An 18,864-nucleotide genomic window follows, 5' to 3' on the forward strand; every position below is an offset into this window, starting at 1 on the left:
GCGCGCCGCGCGGAGTCCGGCGCGCGCCGGGGGCGGGGCGGCGCAGGGTGCGGGCCCCGCGGGGCGGCCATGGAGTGAGCGGCGCGCGGGCTCGGCTCGGACGGACGGACGCACGGACGCACGGCGGACCGACGGGCGGCCCGGCTCCGCGCGCTGGAAGATGAACAGGGCAGGTAGGAGCGACGCGCGTCGGGCCCGCCGGGCGCTCCGGGCTGGAGCCCGCGGGGCGCCTGGAGCGAGCGGCCGCCGTGCCCCCGCCCCTCCCACTCGCTCTGCCGGCCGAGCCGCTGCCCCTCGACGCCGGGGAGGCTGAGGGTCACCGGGGGCCCCTGTCCGGACGCCCGCCAGCCTCGGCGAGGCCGCACCCGGCCACGTCCGCCCTGTCCCTGCCCCGCCGCGGCCCCCCGGCGTGAGGGTCCCTCGGCAACCGAGAAGGACGCTCCCTTCGCGAAGGCAACTTGGTCGTGCCCCTGAGTGCTCAGCCCTGCTCCTCGGGGTCCCGCCCGGCCCTCCGAGGCCCCTCCTGGCCCGCAGGGTCCGCCCGCAGCCCTTCCCCACGCCGGGGACCAGCCGGTCCCTCCGCACCCGGCGGCTCACCCTTAAGAGGATGCCCGCTTCCTTCTCTCTCCTGGACCCCGAGACTTGGAGCTCACTCTCGGGCTGGGACTGAAAAGCCCTGGGTTGCCCCCGCCCCCCGCAGCGCAGCCTCCCTCTCAGCGCCCTCGCCCGGGGCCCTCTTTGTGCCTCCCGCTGGGACCGAGCGCCGAGGGGACGCTCCTGGCGAGGCTGAGCCGCGTGCAGGCGGCCCCTCCCGCCCTCACGTCTCTGCCCTGTGAACCCGACTGCCAGGCAGGGATTCCGTGAGATCCAGAGTGCGTGTGACGCTAAATGTTCGCGATCCCTCCAGAGGAGTGCCATTTAACAGATTCAGTGACTGAGACTCAGAGATGGTCGGTGCCTGGATCCCAGGTCTCCGGACTGCTGACTGCAGCCGCGGGAAGGGCAGAAAGTTCCCTCAAAGAGGCGCGTTCGCAGGGCCACAATCCCAGCTGCCTGCATCTGTCTGCCAGGGAGCGATCGTCACTCTTTTCTCTTTTTCTCTTAGAATTTAGCAGAAGGCAGCCCTGTCCCCAACCAACACCCTTGTCCGAAGCCATACTCCAAAACACACATCCCTAAAGAAACAGGAAGCCACCATTTTGGCTGTCTTAGAACCATATCCTGCTGCCTTGTGTGTGTGAGTGTGTGTGTGTGTGTGTGTGTGTGTGTGTGTTGTGGGGTTTTTTCTTTTTAAAATCTTTTCAGTGAGAAAAGTCGTTGTCTTAGGAGTGAGGTGGAGACAGGAGATGTTTGGCTGGACTGATCTGACAAGGGAGACACTTGGGGACTTGGGAGTCTGGCAGCCCCCTCCTATGTCCAGGCCCTGTTGTTGCTGGGCATGTGGACCCCTGGGCGGTGAGTGAGTGTGGGTCACAGAAGCGGGGGTGGAGCAGGGGTATCACTTTGTGGGAGTGGAAAAGGCTGGAGCTGGGTCCCAGTGACCACCAGCCATTCCTGGAGGGAGGAGGTCGCCTCCTGCCTGTCCTGGCACAGCCTGGACAGAGTCAGGCTAGCTTTTTCCTACACTCCTAATAAAACGCGCTTTCAAACAATGGTGAGAGCGGTTCCAGTTTTCCCACGTTTCCCTGCATGAGGCTTGGGCAGGCCCTCCCTTCTCTGAGACTCTGGGGGGATGGAGTGAGCCGGCATAAACTGAGAGGCAGGTTTGGTCCCAGGAAGTCTTAGCAGTTGCCACTCTTGGGTTCAGCCATCCTGTAATTTTTCTCCATCATAAACCTGGTTACTCTTTCAGTGTGATGGCAGTGATAGACGCTTCACATGATGATGTCTGCGTGCCATGCTCTGAACGTCCTGATCGTGTCAAATAGTAGTTCACAGACTCCATGGGACTGAATCTCAGAACCAGCACGTACTTAGTTATGTGACCTTGAGTGGGTTCCTTAACCTCCCTGTGCCTCAGTTTCTTCATCTGAAAAATGAGGATAATATCTTTTTCATTGAGTTCTCATGATTAAATAAAAGAAAGCTTGTAAGGTGCCTGGAACAGTGTCTCTCACATAAGCAACCAATAAATAGTACTAATATTTGTTGGGTACGTACTTACGATGAACCATGTGCTGCTTTAAGTGTTTTGCTTGTATCAGTTCACTTTTCGCAGCAACCTTACGAGTTTACTGTACTGTTATAAGGCTGTTCTTGCTGTTCCCATTTTACAGATGGAAAAACTGATCTGCAGGGGTTTTATGGTCACTGACTTAACGAGGAGCCAAGACAGGTTTGAAACAGACTGTTGGGCTTGAGAGCCTGCTTTTTTATCCAGTGCCTAACACATAGTAGGTACACAGGAAATGTTTGCCAATTGACTTAGTTAGGCATCTCATGTCTATTTTTTCCCTTGAACTTCTCAACAGCCTTGTGAAAAAAGAGGGTATTTCTTCCATTTTACCAAGAAAGAAACTGAGGCTCAGAGAGGCAGAGTGGCGTGTGCAAGATCACCTTGCTGACGTGTGGCAGAGCTGGGATTGGAGTCCAGGTCTGGCGGAGCCTGGGGCCCCTGCTCTTCCCACTGTCCCATGCTGTCTTCCCAGCAAGTGCCCTGCTGGGGACCACTGGACTAGCTTAACAGCAGCCTAATTAGAAATCATCAAGCTTGGCTTGGACGTTCCAGCAGGCACCCAGGAATGAAAGTTAAATTAAGATGCAAATGGAAGGTGAAATTGGAAGATAATTCCTCTTGGAACATATGGTTATGAGAGTTCCACGGGGAGTACAGTGAACTGCGGTTGAAACAGACTCGGGGACTGAGATGAGGCTATCAGGGGACATCATAACAAGAGCCATGAGTTAATGGACTAGTCGGCCAGAGCAGAAGGCACCATCTGGCTGTTTGGTGCAGTCCCCTCACTCTATGGATGGGGAAACTGAGGCTCAGAGAGAGGAAGGGACTTGCCCAAGGTCACACCTCCAATTAATGGCAGAGCCAGGAGTAGAGATCAGAGCTTGCAACTCCCAGTCCAGTGCTCCTCCCAGTACCCCTTGTGATGTAACTTCTGCCTAGCTGACCAGGGAGCAGCAGCATGAATGCGTGAGTGACAGATATTTAATTAAAATAGAGAACAGTAAACTGGTACCAGGGGGCTGGCTGGGGATGATTTCTATCACCAGAAGCTGTTAAAAATCTCTTCCTCCTGTCCCTGTGGTTTCCCCACCCCCCAGTTAACTCCTGGCATCTTGGCTCGAAGGGTGTTCTGCACTCAAGTCATCCTCAGGCACAGCAAATTGCCGGGAGGGCGTTGGTAACTCAGGGTGGGGAGGGTATGACCCTCAGGCTCTGTGATACAGGAAGAGAGATGGTTCATGCAGCAGCGGGAAGGACCCAGGAAGCAGCACAGGGTCCAGTAGCTCCATCCAGGCTGAGTTCTGGACAGTCAGAAAGTTAAGGGGGCTGGCCCGGTGGCGCAGCAGTTAAGTTCGCACGTTCCGCTTTGGCAGCCCCGGGGTTTGCCGGTTCAGATCCCAGGTGAAAACACCAGCTTTTGGTGGACATGGCACCGCTTGGTAAGCCATGCTGTGGTAGGCGACCCACGTATAAAAAGTAGAGGAAGATGGGCACGGATGTTAGCTCAGGGCCAGTCTTCCTCAGCAAAAAGAGGAGGATTGGCGGCAGATGTTAGCTCAGGGCTAATCTTCCTCAAAAAAAAAAAAAAAGAAAGTTAAGCTTAACCTAGAGGAGGAAATCTCAGCTCTGATTTACCCTGTAATCCACCACCCCTGCCATACTCTAAAGCTCTGCCAAACTGGACTCTGTCGTACTTCCGAAGGGCTTGCATCTAAATGCCTCTGGGCCTCTGCACATTCTGTTCCCTCTACCTGGAATACCCAGCCTCTTCTTTGATTATGAAAATCCTCCCTGTCCTTCAAGGTGCAACTCATTGCTACCTCTTCCTGGGTCTTCTCTGGGCAGAATTGGTCTGAGAGCCAGATAACCTTGTGCTGAGGGCAGGGGCTCTATCCCGTTTCCTTCTGTGAGGGCAGCAGAGAGGGAGCAGAGCTGGAAGCTCTCACACTCCCTTCGTTTTCTTTCCTCCCTCCTCAGTCCTTTTTGCTGGTGCCTTCTCACAACCTTGGGGCCACCAGGGCTCCCTCCTTGGCCCTGTTCTTTTCTCTGTCCACACTTATTCACTTGGTGATCTCGTCGGCCGTATGCCTTAAATTCCATCTCTGTGATGGATTCCTCCAGCCAAACCTCTGCTGGGAGCCCGGACTGGAATATCCAGGAGCCCATTTGACATCTCCACCTAGGTGTGTGACAGGTCACTGATATTCAACATGTGCAAACTGAAATTCTGGTTTTCCCTCCCCAGCGCATATAGCCTTCCCCAATTCACTTGGTGCCACTTCACTTTTCCAGTTGCTCCTACTCAAAACCTTTGTGTTGTCCTTGACTTCTCTCTCTTACGCCATAGCCAAAATGTCAGCAAGTCCTGCCAGCTCTACCTTCATGTTCGGAACTGACTCCTTTTTACCCCTTCACTACTACCCCCTGGTCCCAGCCTCCATCATCCGTTGCCTGGATTATTGCAAGAGACTCCTCACTGGTCTCCTTGCGCCGTCCTCACTGCTTCTGTTTATTTCAACACATCAGCCAGAGTGTGCATGTCCTTCTTCTGCTCAAGGCCCTACATAATCTACACCCTCCCCTTGACCTTTCTGACGTCATCTCCTGCCTCTCCCCTCCCTCCCTTCCAGCCACTCTGGCCTCCTCGAACATGCCAGGTGAGTCCTGGCTCCCTCACCTGTTTCAGGTCTTTGCTCTAATGTCTTCTCTGTGAGGCCTGTCCTGGTGACTCTAAAACCCCTAACTCCTAATCTTTTTCCATAGGCTTGTGATCATGTAGCATGCAATATGTCATATACTTAGTCTTCTTATTGCCTATCTCCCACTAGAATATGGGGTCCAGGAGGCACAGGGTCTTTGTTTTGTTTATTGATGTGTGCAAAGAATCTGGATAAGTGGCCAGCACATAGTAGGTGCTCAATAAATATCGCTTTGATGGAACTGGATTAAAGGAAGTTGGATGGGAGCAAATGAAAGCCAGACATTCACATCATGGTCAGGTCAGGCTGGACTCAGCCTTATGTGAATTTCTCACCTAGCTGTCCTGGTCTTTCTGGGCTCAGTTTCCCTGCATTTTGCCCTTGTCTGCCTCACTACAAGCTGGGAGCCCTGAGTGGAGACTATAGAAGAAATGTTCCATGGCAAAAGGGTGAAGGCAGAGGTTCAAGTGACTGGACCAGGAAGCAGGAAACCCACATTCTACCTGAGCCCTGCTCCAGACATGCTGAGTAGCCCCACGCCAGTCATCTGCCCTCTCTGTGCCTCAGTTTTCCCGTCTTTGAATGAAGGGTCAGACAAGGCCTTTCTGACTCTGGCGTCCTTTGATGTGAGAGGGGATGCAGCTGCAGAGCTGGAAGCAGAGCGGGGACGCTGCGTACTTATCATTCCTAGGGGCTCCTGTGGGGAAGGCATTTTCTTGCAGGATCACGCCTCAGACACCCCTGGAACCTTTCCTAAGGAGACTTCACCCACAGATCAATAGCTTGATTGGATGAAGGATGCAGTGGGGGTGGGGGCGATGCAGCGAAGGTGATGGTCATTTTTCACGGCCCTTCGGTCCCGTTGTCAGGTCTCATGGCACCTATGCGAAATATCACCTGTTAAGGATGAGAAATGAGAGTCCCCACCCCCAAAGGATAATTTCCATGCCAGTGCCTGACACCTGATGCTGAGAGCCCAAAGCTAATGTTCATAATGTGTCAGTGTAGAGCAGGACCTGTACCAGGGAAGATGTGGGGTGGGCAGAGACGGATTTTAGTAGAACAATGATAGCTACTGTTTCTTGAGTGCTCCTCTCTGAAGTCCTGCTACTAGTATATTACATATTATATATATATATATATATATAGTAGTGCTTTTGAAGAAGCGCTTTTAATATGTATCTTTTAGTCTTTGTAACAACCTCCTGAGAATAGGTGTTACTGTTGTACCCACTTTACAGATGAGGAATCTGAGGCTCAGGTTCATAGCTTGTAAGTGGCAACATCAGGATTTGAACCCAGATCACCAAGGCTCCAGAGACTCACTCTGTTACTCCATATTGACAGTTAGCTGAAGCTTAGCTGTTTAAGCTCCAAATATTTGTGGGTTTTGTTTGTTTGTTTTGTTTTTTGCTGATTTGGGCAGATATTTTTCTAAACTAGGACATATTTGCTTGCTTAGGAGACGGGGAGTTGGGAAGTCGCGTACTCTGTCTTGAAGCCTCTGGTTGTCATGTGGATGCGATGAGGGTGGGTGTGGGCTGGGGCTTGGCGCAGGGGGGCTTCGGCCTTTAAAGGCTTGGCAGCTGTGCCTCTTCTCTCCCCTTGTGCCGTCGGCCACCACGTCTTAGAACTGACAGTGTTCCTGCCTCGCTGCCCCCGGCCCCTCCTGATTAGCTGTGCCATGGGAATCCAGACCACTAAGTTCATTCGATTGATGTGCAAAGTACAAGTAAAGAGGCTCTGAAATCAAGCCCTTTCGGGAACAGAGTGCATGGCTTTTATAACCCTGTATTATTGCTACTCCAGGCCTTTTTTATTTCCTTCGGGGCCTCCTCAGCTGAATTTTACATAGTTCTTCCAGTTTAGGGGAGATGACATTGACTTTGGCTTCAGACGTATTGAAATTGAGGTGCCAATGGGACGGTCCCGTGGAGATAGGTTAAACTCAGTTAGAGCTGTGCTGGCTGGTACCGTAGCCACCGCCTACACGTGGCTCCCGAGCCTTGAGTGTGGCTAATCTGAATTGTGATGTGCCGTGAGTGTAAAATGCACAGTAGGTTTTGAGGACTTCGTACAAAAAAGAAAGTCAAATGTCTCACGAGTAAATGTTGTATATTGATTACATGTTGATCCAAACATGATTCATTGATTACATGAGGATAATATTTTGGATATCCTGAGTTGAAAAAATGTATCATTGAAATTAATTCTACCTGTTTCCGTTTTACTTTTTAATGTGGCTAGGAGAAAATTAAAGATTACATCTATAATGATAAATGTGGCTCACATTATCTTTCTGTCAGACAGCCCTGGATTAGAGATGACTGGGGTTGGGCGCTGCAAGGATTTAACTGGGAGTCAAATGCATGGGGAGGAGAGGAGTTTGCTGACAGACCTCCAGGCCCTCTGCTCCATCTTCCTTCTTTCACAAGCTAGGCTGTCCTTTTGAGGCTGCTCTGTGTCAAACCCAAGCCTTCGTGGGGGTGGCACGGGGCTGGGGAGGAGACTGCCTCCTGATCCGTGGGCAGTAGGGATCCAGGTGGTGCTTTGGAAGCAGAGCTGTCAGGATGGAGTTGCATTCCTGGAGATCTGCGTTCCTCACTCTGCCTCCAGTGAGGCTGGGGCTTGGAAGCACAGGCAGGCGGTATGGAAGCATGGGCTGGCTTGTGGCAGGACAGATGCTGAGCTTGGAGGGAGCAGCTAAAATGCCTTGACCTTCCACTTGTCCGGGTCCCTCCACCCTGGAAAATTTAGCTGACACTTCACCTTGTCCAAGAGGTCTTCCCTGGCCGTGGCAGCTCTTGCTTCTCTAACTCCTGTTGCTGGTACAGCTTGTACCACATCTTTTGTTCTGCCATGGTCAGTAGATCTTCAACATCCACAAGGGAGGAGAACTTTTGCAAATATCCATGTTGAAAAGTACTATATAATTTCTCCCATGAAATTTGGACGCTCTTGAAATTTGGATGCAGGGCAATTAGCTGGACACCAGCCTTGAAGCATGTGGAACTCAGAGGTGACCCTCAGAGGATCATACATCGCTGTCACACACCTTTGGTGTATCATTCTTGAGGGAATGAGGTAATGGCTATTCAGTCATAGTATTCCAAGGGTCTGCAGCTCTGTCCTCCAACTGCTCTGTTAGTCTCGGCCGCCTAACTCCACTGTAAGTGCTCAGCAGAGGTATTCTCTTCTTGACCCTATAAGACCCTTCTCCCCTTGACCCTATAAGACCCTACTGTCTGCATTGCTGTGCGTGTAGATAGTAGGTATCCAATGAGTTAACTGTGGAATGAATGTAAGCTCCATGAGGATAGCAAGGACGGTGACTGTCAAGGTCAACATCGTCTCATGTGTACCCAGCACACAGAAAGCATTTAATATGTCATTGTTGAATGAGGGGTGCCATGCTTGGACACCCTTATTTGAGGAGTAGAAGATGTCATTCACTTGGGTTTCGTTAGCTGGACTGTGTATAGAACAAAGGTCTATTCACTTTGTTTAGAGAATGAATCTTCAGTGGAAGGTCAAGGGATTCTAAAGAGATGGTGGAGGGCATAAACGTAAGACAGAACAGAGTCGATTGAGTTCCCATGCCTTGGGAAACCATCTTGAGTGTTCTCTCAAAAATGGTAAGTAGGAGATTCTGAATGGAAATAAAGGTAACTGTACTTTTTGTCTCCTTCTTTTCTCTATTTTCTTGCTTTAGATTCACCAAAACCACCACTTGCTCCCAAGCCAAAGACTGCCAGTCCCCTCATGCCAGTGGCGACACCCAAATTTCCTTCGTCACCCCGACCTGCTAGTTTTCCCAGTCCCAACTCCATGTCTAGGGGTCCGAAACCCCCCATCGCCCCTAAGCCCAGGCTGGCTGCCCCCAACGAGTGGAGAGCCAGCGTGTACGTGATCAACAGCTTGAACAAGTGTAGCAATGGGAAGCTGCTCTGCGTAGATCGGGGGCTTTACGAGGAGCGTCGGTCCAGCCTGGAGTGTTCCGAGTCTGAGGTGGACGAGGATTACATCGTGGTACCCGGGGCTCCGCCGAGCGAGGGCGAACCCAGGGATGGGGACTCCGTGGAGAATGCAGTCATGGCACCTCCAGATGTCACCGGGGAAGAGGCATGCCAGGAGGGAGACGAGGAGTGTGACACAGAGGGGACGGGAGCGGCTGAGGACCTAGCCACCCCAGCTGAAGTCGTGCTGAGTGGAGAGGGTAACGAAGGCATAACCCCCAGTCCTGAGAACATGGAGGCACAGGACTGTGCCCAGGATGCAGGGGCGGAGGAGCAAAAGTTCCCAAGTGAGGAGGAAGAGAAGCTGGTGGAAGAACACAGCCTGTTCAAGCTGGAGGACAAGGGCCCTTGGGATGGAGAGGCGGTCTTTCCAAGTGATGCCATTCTAACTCATGTCAATTTAGAGGATCCAGCAGCTCCTGATGAGGAGCCCGGGCCCCCTGGGACACTCAGGGAGGCAGAGGAGGATGCTGAGGAAGGCCGCGCCAGCGCAGACCCGGGGGAGCCAGATGAGTGTGTAGATTCCAGCAGGCCCGCCGAGGGGGACACTGAAGACGCTGGCAAGGATCCACCGGAGAATGAGGGATTGGCCACGGGCACCCAGGAGGTGGAGATGGCTACAGACAGTCCTGGCATCTCTGAGGAGGAGTGTGAAGAAGCCACAGGCGGTGGTGACCAGAATGATCAGGATGGGCCACCTGACCAAAATGAGAAAAATGACCAAGAAGAAATGGCAGCAGTCACCCAGGTGGCGGGAGAAGACCCCCAGGAAAGCGAAGACCCCGCGCAGGATGAGCCTGCCGAGGAGAGCTGCCAGATCATTCCTTTCGAGAGTGACTGTGTGGACAACTTCGTGACTGCGCTCTCGGGAAGTCCCTATGAGTTCTTCCCGACTGAGAGCACCTCTTTCTCTAGCGAAAGCTGCTCTCCTTTTTCCGAGTCAGCGAAAGGCTTAGTGTCAGAGCAGGAACCACAGTTGGGAGCGTGTGTGGAGCAGGACCCTGTGGCTGGGACGCTGTGTGGCCCGTGTGGCTCCCCGCAGGGTGGTGCTGGTGAGGACCCCTCTGTTCCTGATGTGGTGGTCATGCCAGAGGATGAGGACGCTGCAGACGACGCGCTCACCAACCCCTATGAGATGGGAGTTGACCTGGCATGTGAGGCTGACCCTGGAGAGGGAGAGCAGCCTGAGACACAGGCTGCATCAGACGCCCTCCTGGGTGGCTATGGCATGAAAGAAGAAATGGACTCTGATGCTGAGGGTGGCCTGGTCCCCACGGACAGAATGAACATCGTCACAAGGGCCAGACCCCACTCTGGGAAAGTGGCTGGCTATGTCCCAGAGACTGTCCTGGAAGAAACTGGACCAGAACCTGGCTCGTCAGCCATTGGCATGGGAGGTGCCACCAAGGAGATGAGAAAGACGGTTCTGTCATTGGAGGGGAAGCCGCTGGAAGCCAGCAGGGCCTTGCCAGCAAAGCCCAGAGCCTTCACTTTATACCCACGATCGTTCTCCGTGGAAGGCCGAGAGATTCCGGTCTCCATTTACCGGGAGCCGGAGGCATCTGGTTTAGACGACCACAGGATCAAAAGGAAAGACGACAACCTGTCTCTGCCCTGTGTGATTGGCTCCTCTGGGAGTTTCTCCCAGAGGAACCACCTCCCGTCCAGCGGTACCTCAACACCGTCTTCCGTGGTCGACATCCCACCCCCTTTTGACCTGGCCTGTATCACCAAAAAGCCCATCACGAAGAGTTCTCCCTCGCTGCTGATCGAGAGCGAGCCCCCAGACAAGCACACCAAGAAGAAGAAGTCTTCCTTTAAGCGGTTCCTGGCGCTGACGTTTAAGAAGAAGAGCGAGAGCAAGGTGCACGTGGATGTGAGTGTGTCTTCCAGATCCTCTTCGGAGTCCAGCCACCACGGGCCTTCCCGGCTCCTGGAGCTGGACCGCGGGAGCCTCAGTAACTCCCCTCAGCTGAAGGCTCGGACTGGCAAGCTCCGGGCTTCTGAATCGCCCTCCTCCCTCATTTTCTACAGGGATGGCAAGAGGAAGGGCGTCCCCTTCAGCAGGACGGTGTCCAGAGTGGAGTCCTTCGAAGACCGCTCCCGGCCCCCCTTCCTGCCCCTGCCCCTGACCAAGCCACGATCCATCTCGTTCCCCAACGCCGACACTTCAGACTATGAGAACATTCCAGCCATGAACTCAGACTACGAAAATATCCAGATTCCGCCGCGGAGGCCAGCAAGGGCTGGGACGTTTACAAAGCTGTTCGAAGATCAGAGCAGAGCCCTGTCCACAGCGAACGAAAATGACGGCTACGTGGACATGAGCAGCTTCAACGCCTTCGAGAGCAAACAGCAGAGCGCAGACCCAGAAGCAGAAAGGTACGGTGAACTTACGCTTTCTTGGTTATTCAGCGAGTGTGACTACCCCAGAGGCAAGCGTAGGTGGAGGGGACAGAACGGGCTTGCTTTTTTAGCCTCAAACGCTATTTCTTTCTAGCTATGTGACTTAGAGTGAGTGTCTTTACCTCTCTGAGCCTCACTTACTGCGTCCGTGAAATGGGATTCGTGCAGAGTGTTTGAGAAGATCAGAGTAGGTAATCTATGTGAAATGTGTTGCCTAAAATGCCAGATATGGTACAAATGCGAACATCTGTGTTTCCATTATTTGGGAGGCATTTCTCATCTCCTAGATGGATGGCTTTGCTACTCCCCTCCAGGGAAGTCACCAAGAGAGAAGGTTCTGGAATCTTGCCAAACAAAATATCTTTCGCCATCAGGAAAATGCCCTAACTTGAGATTGATACCTTTTTATTGTGTAAATATACGTTCTATTCAAGGGAACTAGAAAAGACAATTTGTTTAAGTTGTTTAAAGAGCTGAAGGTGCCCTGAGCTAAATTTCTGAATAGACGTCTTTAAGAGGTTCATCCAAGAGGATTTTTCTTTTCTTTTTTTCCCTTTTGGACTCGTGCACCTTGGAAGTGAGGGTGAAACACTGAAATTATTGACAACAGTGGGGATTTTCTGACCCCACCTTCCTGAGGCTGACTGAATGCCCTTATTGATTATTCCAAGTGGCTAATTGCCCAATCTTGCCGTTCCTTATACATTGTGGGTGCAGCTTGAAGGCGATGCAGTTCCACCTGAGCCAGTCACACTCTTTGGGGCGCCTGATCTGAATGAATGAAAAGCCGAGATGGTGGAGATTTTAAAGGAAACCCTGATTCTTTCCCCTCACGTGCAGTATCTTACCCCAGTGCAGCTAGGTATTCCTAGGGGGCTTGCAGTAAAGAGGAGGTGAGAATGATTGGGAGTTAGTGCTAGCTGTCGCCAGAGTGTAGATGGTCGGAGTGTTTGTGTGGTTTATTCTCTTGAGGTTTTACGTGGTCCCCCTGGCTCCATCCTCTCCCCACTGCAAGTCTGGGTAAGGCTAGCATCAGTTCTTTCTAGGATGAAAGAATTTGTTCCTGGAGCAAAGGTGAACACCAACACTGCCGGAGGGACCAAGTTTAATTTGGGGCATGTGGATGCGCAGACTCTGAGAGGGCGAGTGTGCAGAGCCGACAAGTTCATCACATTCATAGTTACCAGAGGGTTTGATGAGACCCCGCCCTGGCCGAGTGCCTCCAGGCACTAATGAAAACAGAATTAAGCTTTGAACCTTAAAATCTCCATGCTGGAAAAGACCTCAAAGGGCCCGTGGTCAAACCTCCCACCCCAACAGGTCTCTCTCTTAACCCAGTCTGTACTTGAATTCCTCAAGCCACAGGGAACTCACCGCCTCCCAGAGCTGCAACCTCTGTTGCTAGGTACTCTGACTAAGTTCTTCTTTCTGACAGGCAAAAGTGCTCTCCCTCTAACATCCCCACCCCACGCATGCCGGCTCTTCCCTCTCAAGCCAGGTGAGAGCTCATTTCCTCTTTTGTATGACACCTTCAGAAATTGAAATATGCTTCTGTAGAATCACAGAATTTTATACCTGGAAGGGAACTTCAGACAACATTTGGTCCTGTTACAGAGGAGGAAACTGAGGCACAGAGAGGGAAAGGGACTTGCCTAAGGTCTCTCGGCAAGTTAGTGAAGAAATAAGTGCCAGGACTCAGATTTCCTGACTCCTGGTTCAGGAATTTGCAGTGAATTATGCTAAGGGATGCCAGGTCTGGTTGTCTTCTCTGTGCACTGCACAATCCCAGGGCCACATTCACCTGTTAGTCTATATATGGTGCCCCATGGGGTTATGTAGTGTGCAGGTTGCTTGACCATATGTAAGGTCCTGTTGCCTTGATCTGTATTTTGTCCAAAAGACAAAACCACTTCCTTCATAACTTGAAAATAAGAATAAAATGCCCAAGACAATGCTAATGCTACCATATCTTGAATGCTCACTGTGTGCCATGCAGTGGAATAGGGGCTTTCCCTGCATTATCTCAGATTTGATGCTACAGCCTGGGGCGTGGGGTGAGTCTTGACAGTCAGACCACATTTCAAAAGCACTGTTGCCCCACCCTGATACTGTTTCATCCAAGACCAGGCTGACTGGGATAAATCTCCCGGGCAGGAATCACATCCTCTTGGACATCAATCAGTGAGCAAAGCTTTCTTCAGTTTTCCCACATGAAACAGGTGGAAGCGGAAGGGGAGAAAAATCCCCACTTTGGGCTGGAACAGGTCTGGACAAGGGAGGTTTCAGACACATCAAGTTGAGAGGCACGAGGGCCTGCCGTGGGAGTGGGGGGCCAGTGCCTCTCGGCCTGAATGGGAGCTTGGAGGATCGAGTGGAGGGTGCTGCTGATCGGAGACACGTGCCCAGGGGTGCTGTTGGACGGGCCGGGCCGAGAGGGTGGAGAGGCAGTTCCTTTCTTCTTCCGCTACTTGTCCTGCCCCACATCTTGCTTCGGTGTGAGGATCAGAGGCAGAAGCCAAAATAAATATCAACAGTCCTGAAGGAGCACAGGACAGTGTGTCAGCAGACGAGGGTTCAGAGCCCATCTGGTGGCTGATTGCTGTGGGATCTTGGAAAAGCTGGCTGCGTTGCTCATCTGTAAAATGTTAAGATTGGCCCAGGTCTGTATTTCTCAACCAATCGCCTTTACTGTGCCACCTTGATATTTCTGTTACACCACCGAGACTATCACTCACTTATTATTTGTCTTTAAAGCAGTCCATCTTTTTTACTTAAAAAATATTTAGAAAGGAAATTTTATGTCACTGTTGGGAAATGGAAAAACGATATCAGTTGCCATAAATAGAAAGCAGTCGCACAAATAAGATACAAAGGAAAATAAAGTAACAAGGGTAAAGTCTAGCTTGAGGTTATTACTTGCCAAGGCCGTGAGCTGGAGGCCTGGTCCCTTTGTTAAGCAGGGAGAGGTGTTAAAGACATCCTGGCACCACACGGAGGCTTTCTACTTGGCGTAATCAGAAGGATTCAAAAAAATGGAAAAAGGAATAACTTTTGTGGTGTGATTCAATGTTGTTTAAATCTAAGTGCTTTTTCCACTAAGAGTACCCCCTTCAAGAAACGTGTAGAGAGCCTTTGGAGACCCCCAAATCAGAGCAGCAGCTCAGGGTCTAATGGATGATTATAAAGTTTCTTTCATGAAGTTAGAGATTTGTATACACAGATAACATTTTAGGAGCTACAATAATATTCTTATAAGCAATCTTCTATCTTGGAACATAGAAGTGTGTACATTGTTACCTATGTACATTTTTCCCATTGTATACAAGAAAGATTTTGTCATCCTTTAATTAAAGTGTATCCCTAAAACATTCTTTTCTTCCTGAGTTGGTCCTCGTGCAAAAAAAAAAAAGAAAAAAGGACTGGAGAGCTAGTCTAACACTCTTAGTTTTCAGATAGGATGTTTTATGTCCTAGTTGGTACTCTTGGTTAGGGGAACCCAGTCTTTACTTCTGAATATCCCATGGCTCCCATGCTGGTTATGTACCAGGAGCTTAATAAATGTGTGTTGATGACCAGGGGTTTTATGATTCCGTGCAAGTTGGTGATTTTGAACTTCACCAGGGGGAGAGAACCATATTAAGTGTGTATCTTCAGCAACACGATGCCAAGTGCCTTGTATACACTTAGGAAATATCCATTTGATGCAGAGCACTACACAAACTAGTTTGTCCTAAGTGTCTCATTTAAATCCCCATAATTGTATGTTTGTTTTTTGCATGATGATGATAATCACTCGGCATTATCATCCGCACAGATCCCTGATGCCACGTTTCCCCAGCATTTCATTATGAAAATATTCAACTTACAGAAAAGTTGAAAGAGTTTGTACAGTGCCTGTCCATGTCCCCACCATCTAGATTGTTCTGTTAACATATGGCTGCACTGGCTTTTCTCGTCTCTTTCTGCCCCGCACTCTCTCCATCCATTAATGCGTATTGTTTTTGATGCATTTATGGTGGCTTTTTATGTTTACAGATGAGGACGCCACAGCCCAGGGAGAGCCTGTGAGAGTACAGCGGCTGAGCACGAAGGCTTTTGAGCCGAGCTGCCTGGGTTTCAGTCTACGCTCCACCACTTACTATCTGTGTCACCTGAGACAAGTCACTTACCTCTGTCTGCCTCAGTTTCTTTATCTGTAAAAGGGGATGATAACAGTACCTGCCTGATAATGTCATTGAGACTATGCGAGTTAATACAACACATAGTGAAATGATCAGTAAGCATTAGCTGTTACTAAGGGACATGATCCGGGTCACATAGTGGTGGATGCAGGGTTTGAATTTCATTCCCGAGGTGAGGGTGGAGAATCTGGTCCCTTTCAGACCTGTGGGGGTGTGTCTGTCTCTATGTCTCTCTCTCTCTCTCTCAAGACCCTTCTTCTGCATGTGTTTGATGCAGGGTTCAGGACATCACATCAGTAAAACCTGGACCAGGAGCTTGCAAGCTGTAGGGTGTGGCATCAGCATCGTTTCTAACTCTCACATGAGGTGGGGTCAGGGCTGCAGACAACAGCCTGAGCAATATTGATTTGAAGTCATCAGCATCAGCAGCCTCTACACCCAGGACAGCAGGACCAGGGGTTTTATGATTCCATAATCATAATAGTAGAAATGCTTGTCTCTGTGACTCTGGCTATGGCTATTGTTTCTTAACTGACGCCTGGTGAAGTGGTATGAACTATTCTCTATCACACAGGTAGTAAGTGCCAAGCCAAGATTCGAACCCAGCTCTTTCTGACTCTCAATCCAGTGCTCTTTCCACTTCTCTCCATTTTCCGTGGCTGAAAAGTGCCACATTAGCTGGTGGTCTTCAGCCAGCAGCTACAGAGTGTCTCCCTGGCAGGAGACAGGCTCGTATAGCCACCACCAAAATGTTGGCTTTGCTTATTGGCCCCGAGGGCTCAAGGAAGAGTGGAAAGACACTTTCCTTTCTTTTCTCGTGGCTGGTGGGTTTGTTGCTCTGTTGGCAGTCCGTCAAGGAGACTGGCAAGCTTCCTGGGGCTTGCTAACGAGGTGCTCAGGTGTCTTTCCTTCCCTCAGGGCCACAGTAGGGGACCCTTGCCCTCCCATGGCCAGCTGTGCCTGCCGAGTCACCAGAGCTTCTGGGTTTGGAGCAGGCCATCTGTTTGGGTTGGGACTGCTCATTAGGGGAGTTCAGATGGTTCAGCCCACCCAGGAGCAGCAGCTCCTGAGTGCCTGTGCCTCCCAAGAGCACTGGGCTGGTCCAGGTGGAAGGTCTGAGGTGCAGAGTTTGAGGACTCCCTTCTCCCGCCCGGGGTCCTTACAGAGCTATACTTTGCTGGAATGCAGCTCAAATTACATGCTTGAGAGTTTATGGATTGGCCACGTTATACAGCATGTGTATGAGGATAAGGAGTGCAGAAATCCAGGTAATTGAATACTGTGGCTAACTGATGATGACCATTTGAGAAATTCTGAGCAAGGAACTGTGCTGAGTGAAGTATGGAAGGAGAGAGGTGGACCAGATGCCATCGCTGGCCTCAGTGGGCTTACAGTCGGGGGTAGGAAGAGGACTTAGGCCCAAGTCCCTGAAACATGAGATAGGAAATACTTAAGACCAAAGAGGGGGAGTCCAGTGGAGGGTGGAAGGCTTCGTGGACGAGGTGGCATTTGAATGGACACTGAAGGAAAAGTAGGATTTTGACATATGGAGGTGGAAGAAAGGTGCAAGAACGTGCAGAGAAACACGGGACTGTGGTTTTTAGCGTGTAAGGCTGCAATGAAAATGATTTAATCTGGGTTCAGAAGGTAGCTTGGTATCTTTATTCTGGAAGGCAGTTCACGTCATCTGCAGGCTTGGAGAATATATGGGAGAGATCAGGGTGAAAGGCTTAAGGACTAAACTCAAATGCTGTCTCTTTCTGATTTCCAGTTCTTACCATACAACGTTGTACCAGTGCAGCTAATTGGCTCCCTCACTCTGCCAACATTTATTCGGCATCCACTAAACCAGCTACTATTCTAGGTACTAGAAGGATGAAGGTTCCTACCCTCAAGGTGTCTTCAGTCTGGCTGGAGAGAGACTAATAGAGGCCCTTAGAACCTGGTGTGATAAGGGCTTTGTTAGAGGTCCCTCCAGACAGCTCTAGGGGAGGGGCAGCCGGCAGCCTTCACTATCTGGGAGGCACTTGAGGTGGGTATTGCTGCAGGAACAGGCATCCCTGATGGAGACAGTCCAGGAGGAACACAGGCCTGGGGGTAAGAAAAGACCGTGAAGTGTTCAGATCCGTGTACACGTCTGTGGGATGAAGTCGGGAAGGCAGCTTGGGCCCAGCCAGGATGCCTTGTGTATTGGCTTGATGAGTTAGTACGTACCCCTGGGCAGTGGGGGGACTGTGGTGGGTTTTCGGCAGAGGAGTGCCATGATGGGGATGGTGCATTGGTGTGAACACTCTTAGCAGGGTGGAGAGCGGAGTGGGTGGAGAGATGGGAAGCGGGGGGATTAGTCAAGACCCCACTACAATGGTTCCCTCCAGAGAAAATGAAGACGAGGCAGGGCTGGAGCAGCGGGAAGGGCCGGAGTGGAGTTCTGTCTCCAGAGTGTACACAACAACCCACTTCTCCAGTGTGGATTAACTCCAGGGCTAGTTTGGGTCTGCCTTTGCTTTTCTTTTCTTCTTTTACTTATCTGTTACAGTCTGGTCCCAAATAAATAAAAGATTTGAGTTCATTTCCCGTTAAAGACATAGCAAGAAATATTAAGAATTCAGTCCTTAAAATTAAAGTTAAAGGTTACAAGCCGAGTAATAACATTGAGGGAGGTGATTGTACGGCCCTGCAGACCAAGGACAGCGACTGCAACGAAAATTCTGAAATCCAGCACAAAATCTAGCACTGGGGCCCCTCCCCCTTCCGCAGCCCCAGAATGCCCCCAGCAGCCTTAGAGGGCAGTAAATATTTTGCTGAAGTGATTCTCTGAGAGAGTGAAACCTGACTTTTATTTTTTACAACCGCAGACAGTGATGCAGCAACAAATATACACATCATTGTAAAACAAAGGTGATTTACAGCCGCGGCCCTAAATCCCGGGGTTGGTACACGGCAGAGTGGCGGCTAAGCCTCCTGCTGACTAATTCCATTGGTGCTGAGAGCTGCGTGGCTGGATTTTTGGCACGTCCCAACCGTGATATTCATTGGTATCTTTATATCTGCCTGTAAGCCGGGAGCCTTCCCATTATTATTACGTTTTTGACAAATGAACTCATGCAGAGCTTTCATTAAGTTTCATTGAAAGGACCTGGAAATGCCGTAAAAATTATTATAATCTCAAAGCCATCACATTCCTAATGCATGCGGCTGTGCTTCTTGTTGAAATTGACTGATGAGAATATTCAGTTTTTAATTTTCTGCCTTAAAATAAGACCATCTGCAGCTGTTTCTTTTAGCAATAATTTTTAATTAAACGCAATAAAATTTACAGGGAAGGACCCTAATAAGAAAATACACGTATTATAACATTTGCTAGCGTGATATTAAGGCCCCAA

General features: G+C 50.6%; 1 protein-coding gene across 1 annotated transcript in view; it reads left to right on the top strand.

Moving 5' to 3' along the window:
* The first annotated feature begins 33 nt into the window (after positions 1–33).
* FGD5 (FYVE, RhoGEF and PH domain containing 5) overlaps positions 34–18,864 on the top strand; it is a 110,524-nt gene continuing 91,693 nt past the window's right edge. The window contains exons 1-2 of the mRNA XM_046664857.1: positions 34–173; positions 8,591–11,276. Of these exons, the coding sequence (XP_046520813.1) occupies positions 161–173; positions 8,591–11,276 (2,699 nt within the window). The 5' untranslated portion in view covers positions 34–160. The remainder of the gene's footprint in view (positions 174–8,590; positions 11,277–18,864) is intronic.

This window comes from Equus quagga, chromosome 1, assembly GCF_021613505.1.
Source record: "Equus quagga isolate Etosha38 chromosome 1, UCLA_HA_Equagga_1.0, whole genome shotgun sequence".
Classification (NCBI taxonomy): Eukaryota; Metazoa; Chordata; class Mammalia; order Perissodactyla; family Equidae; genus Equus; species Equus quagga.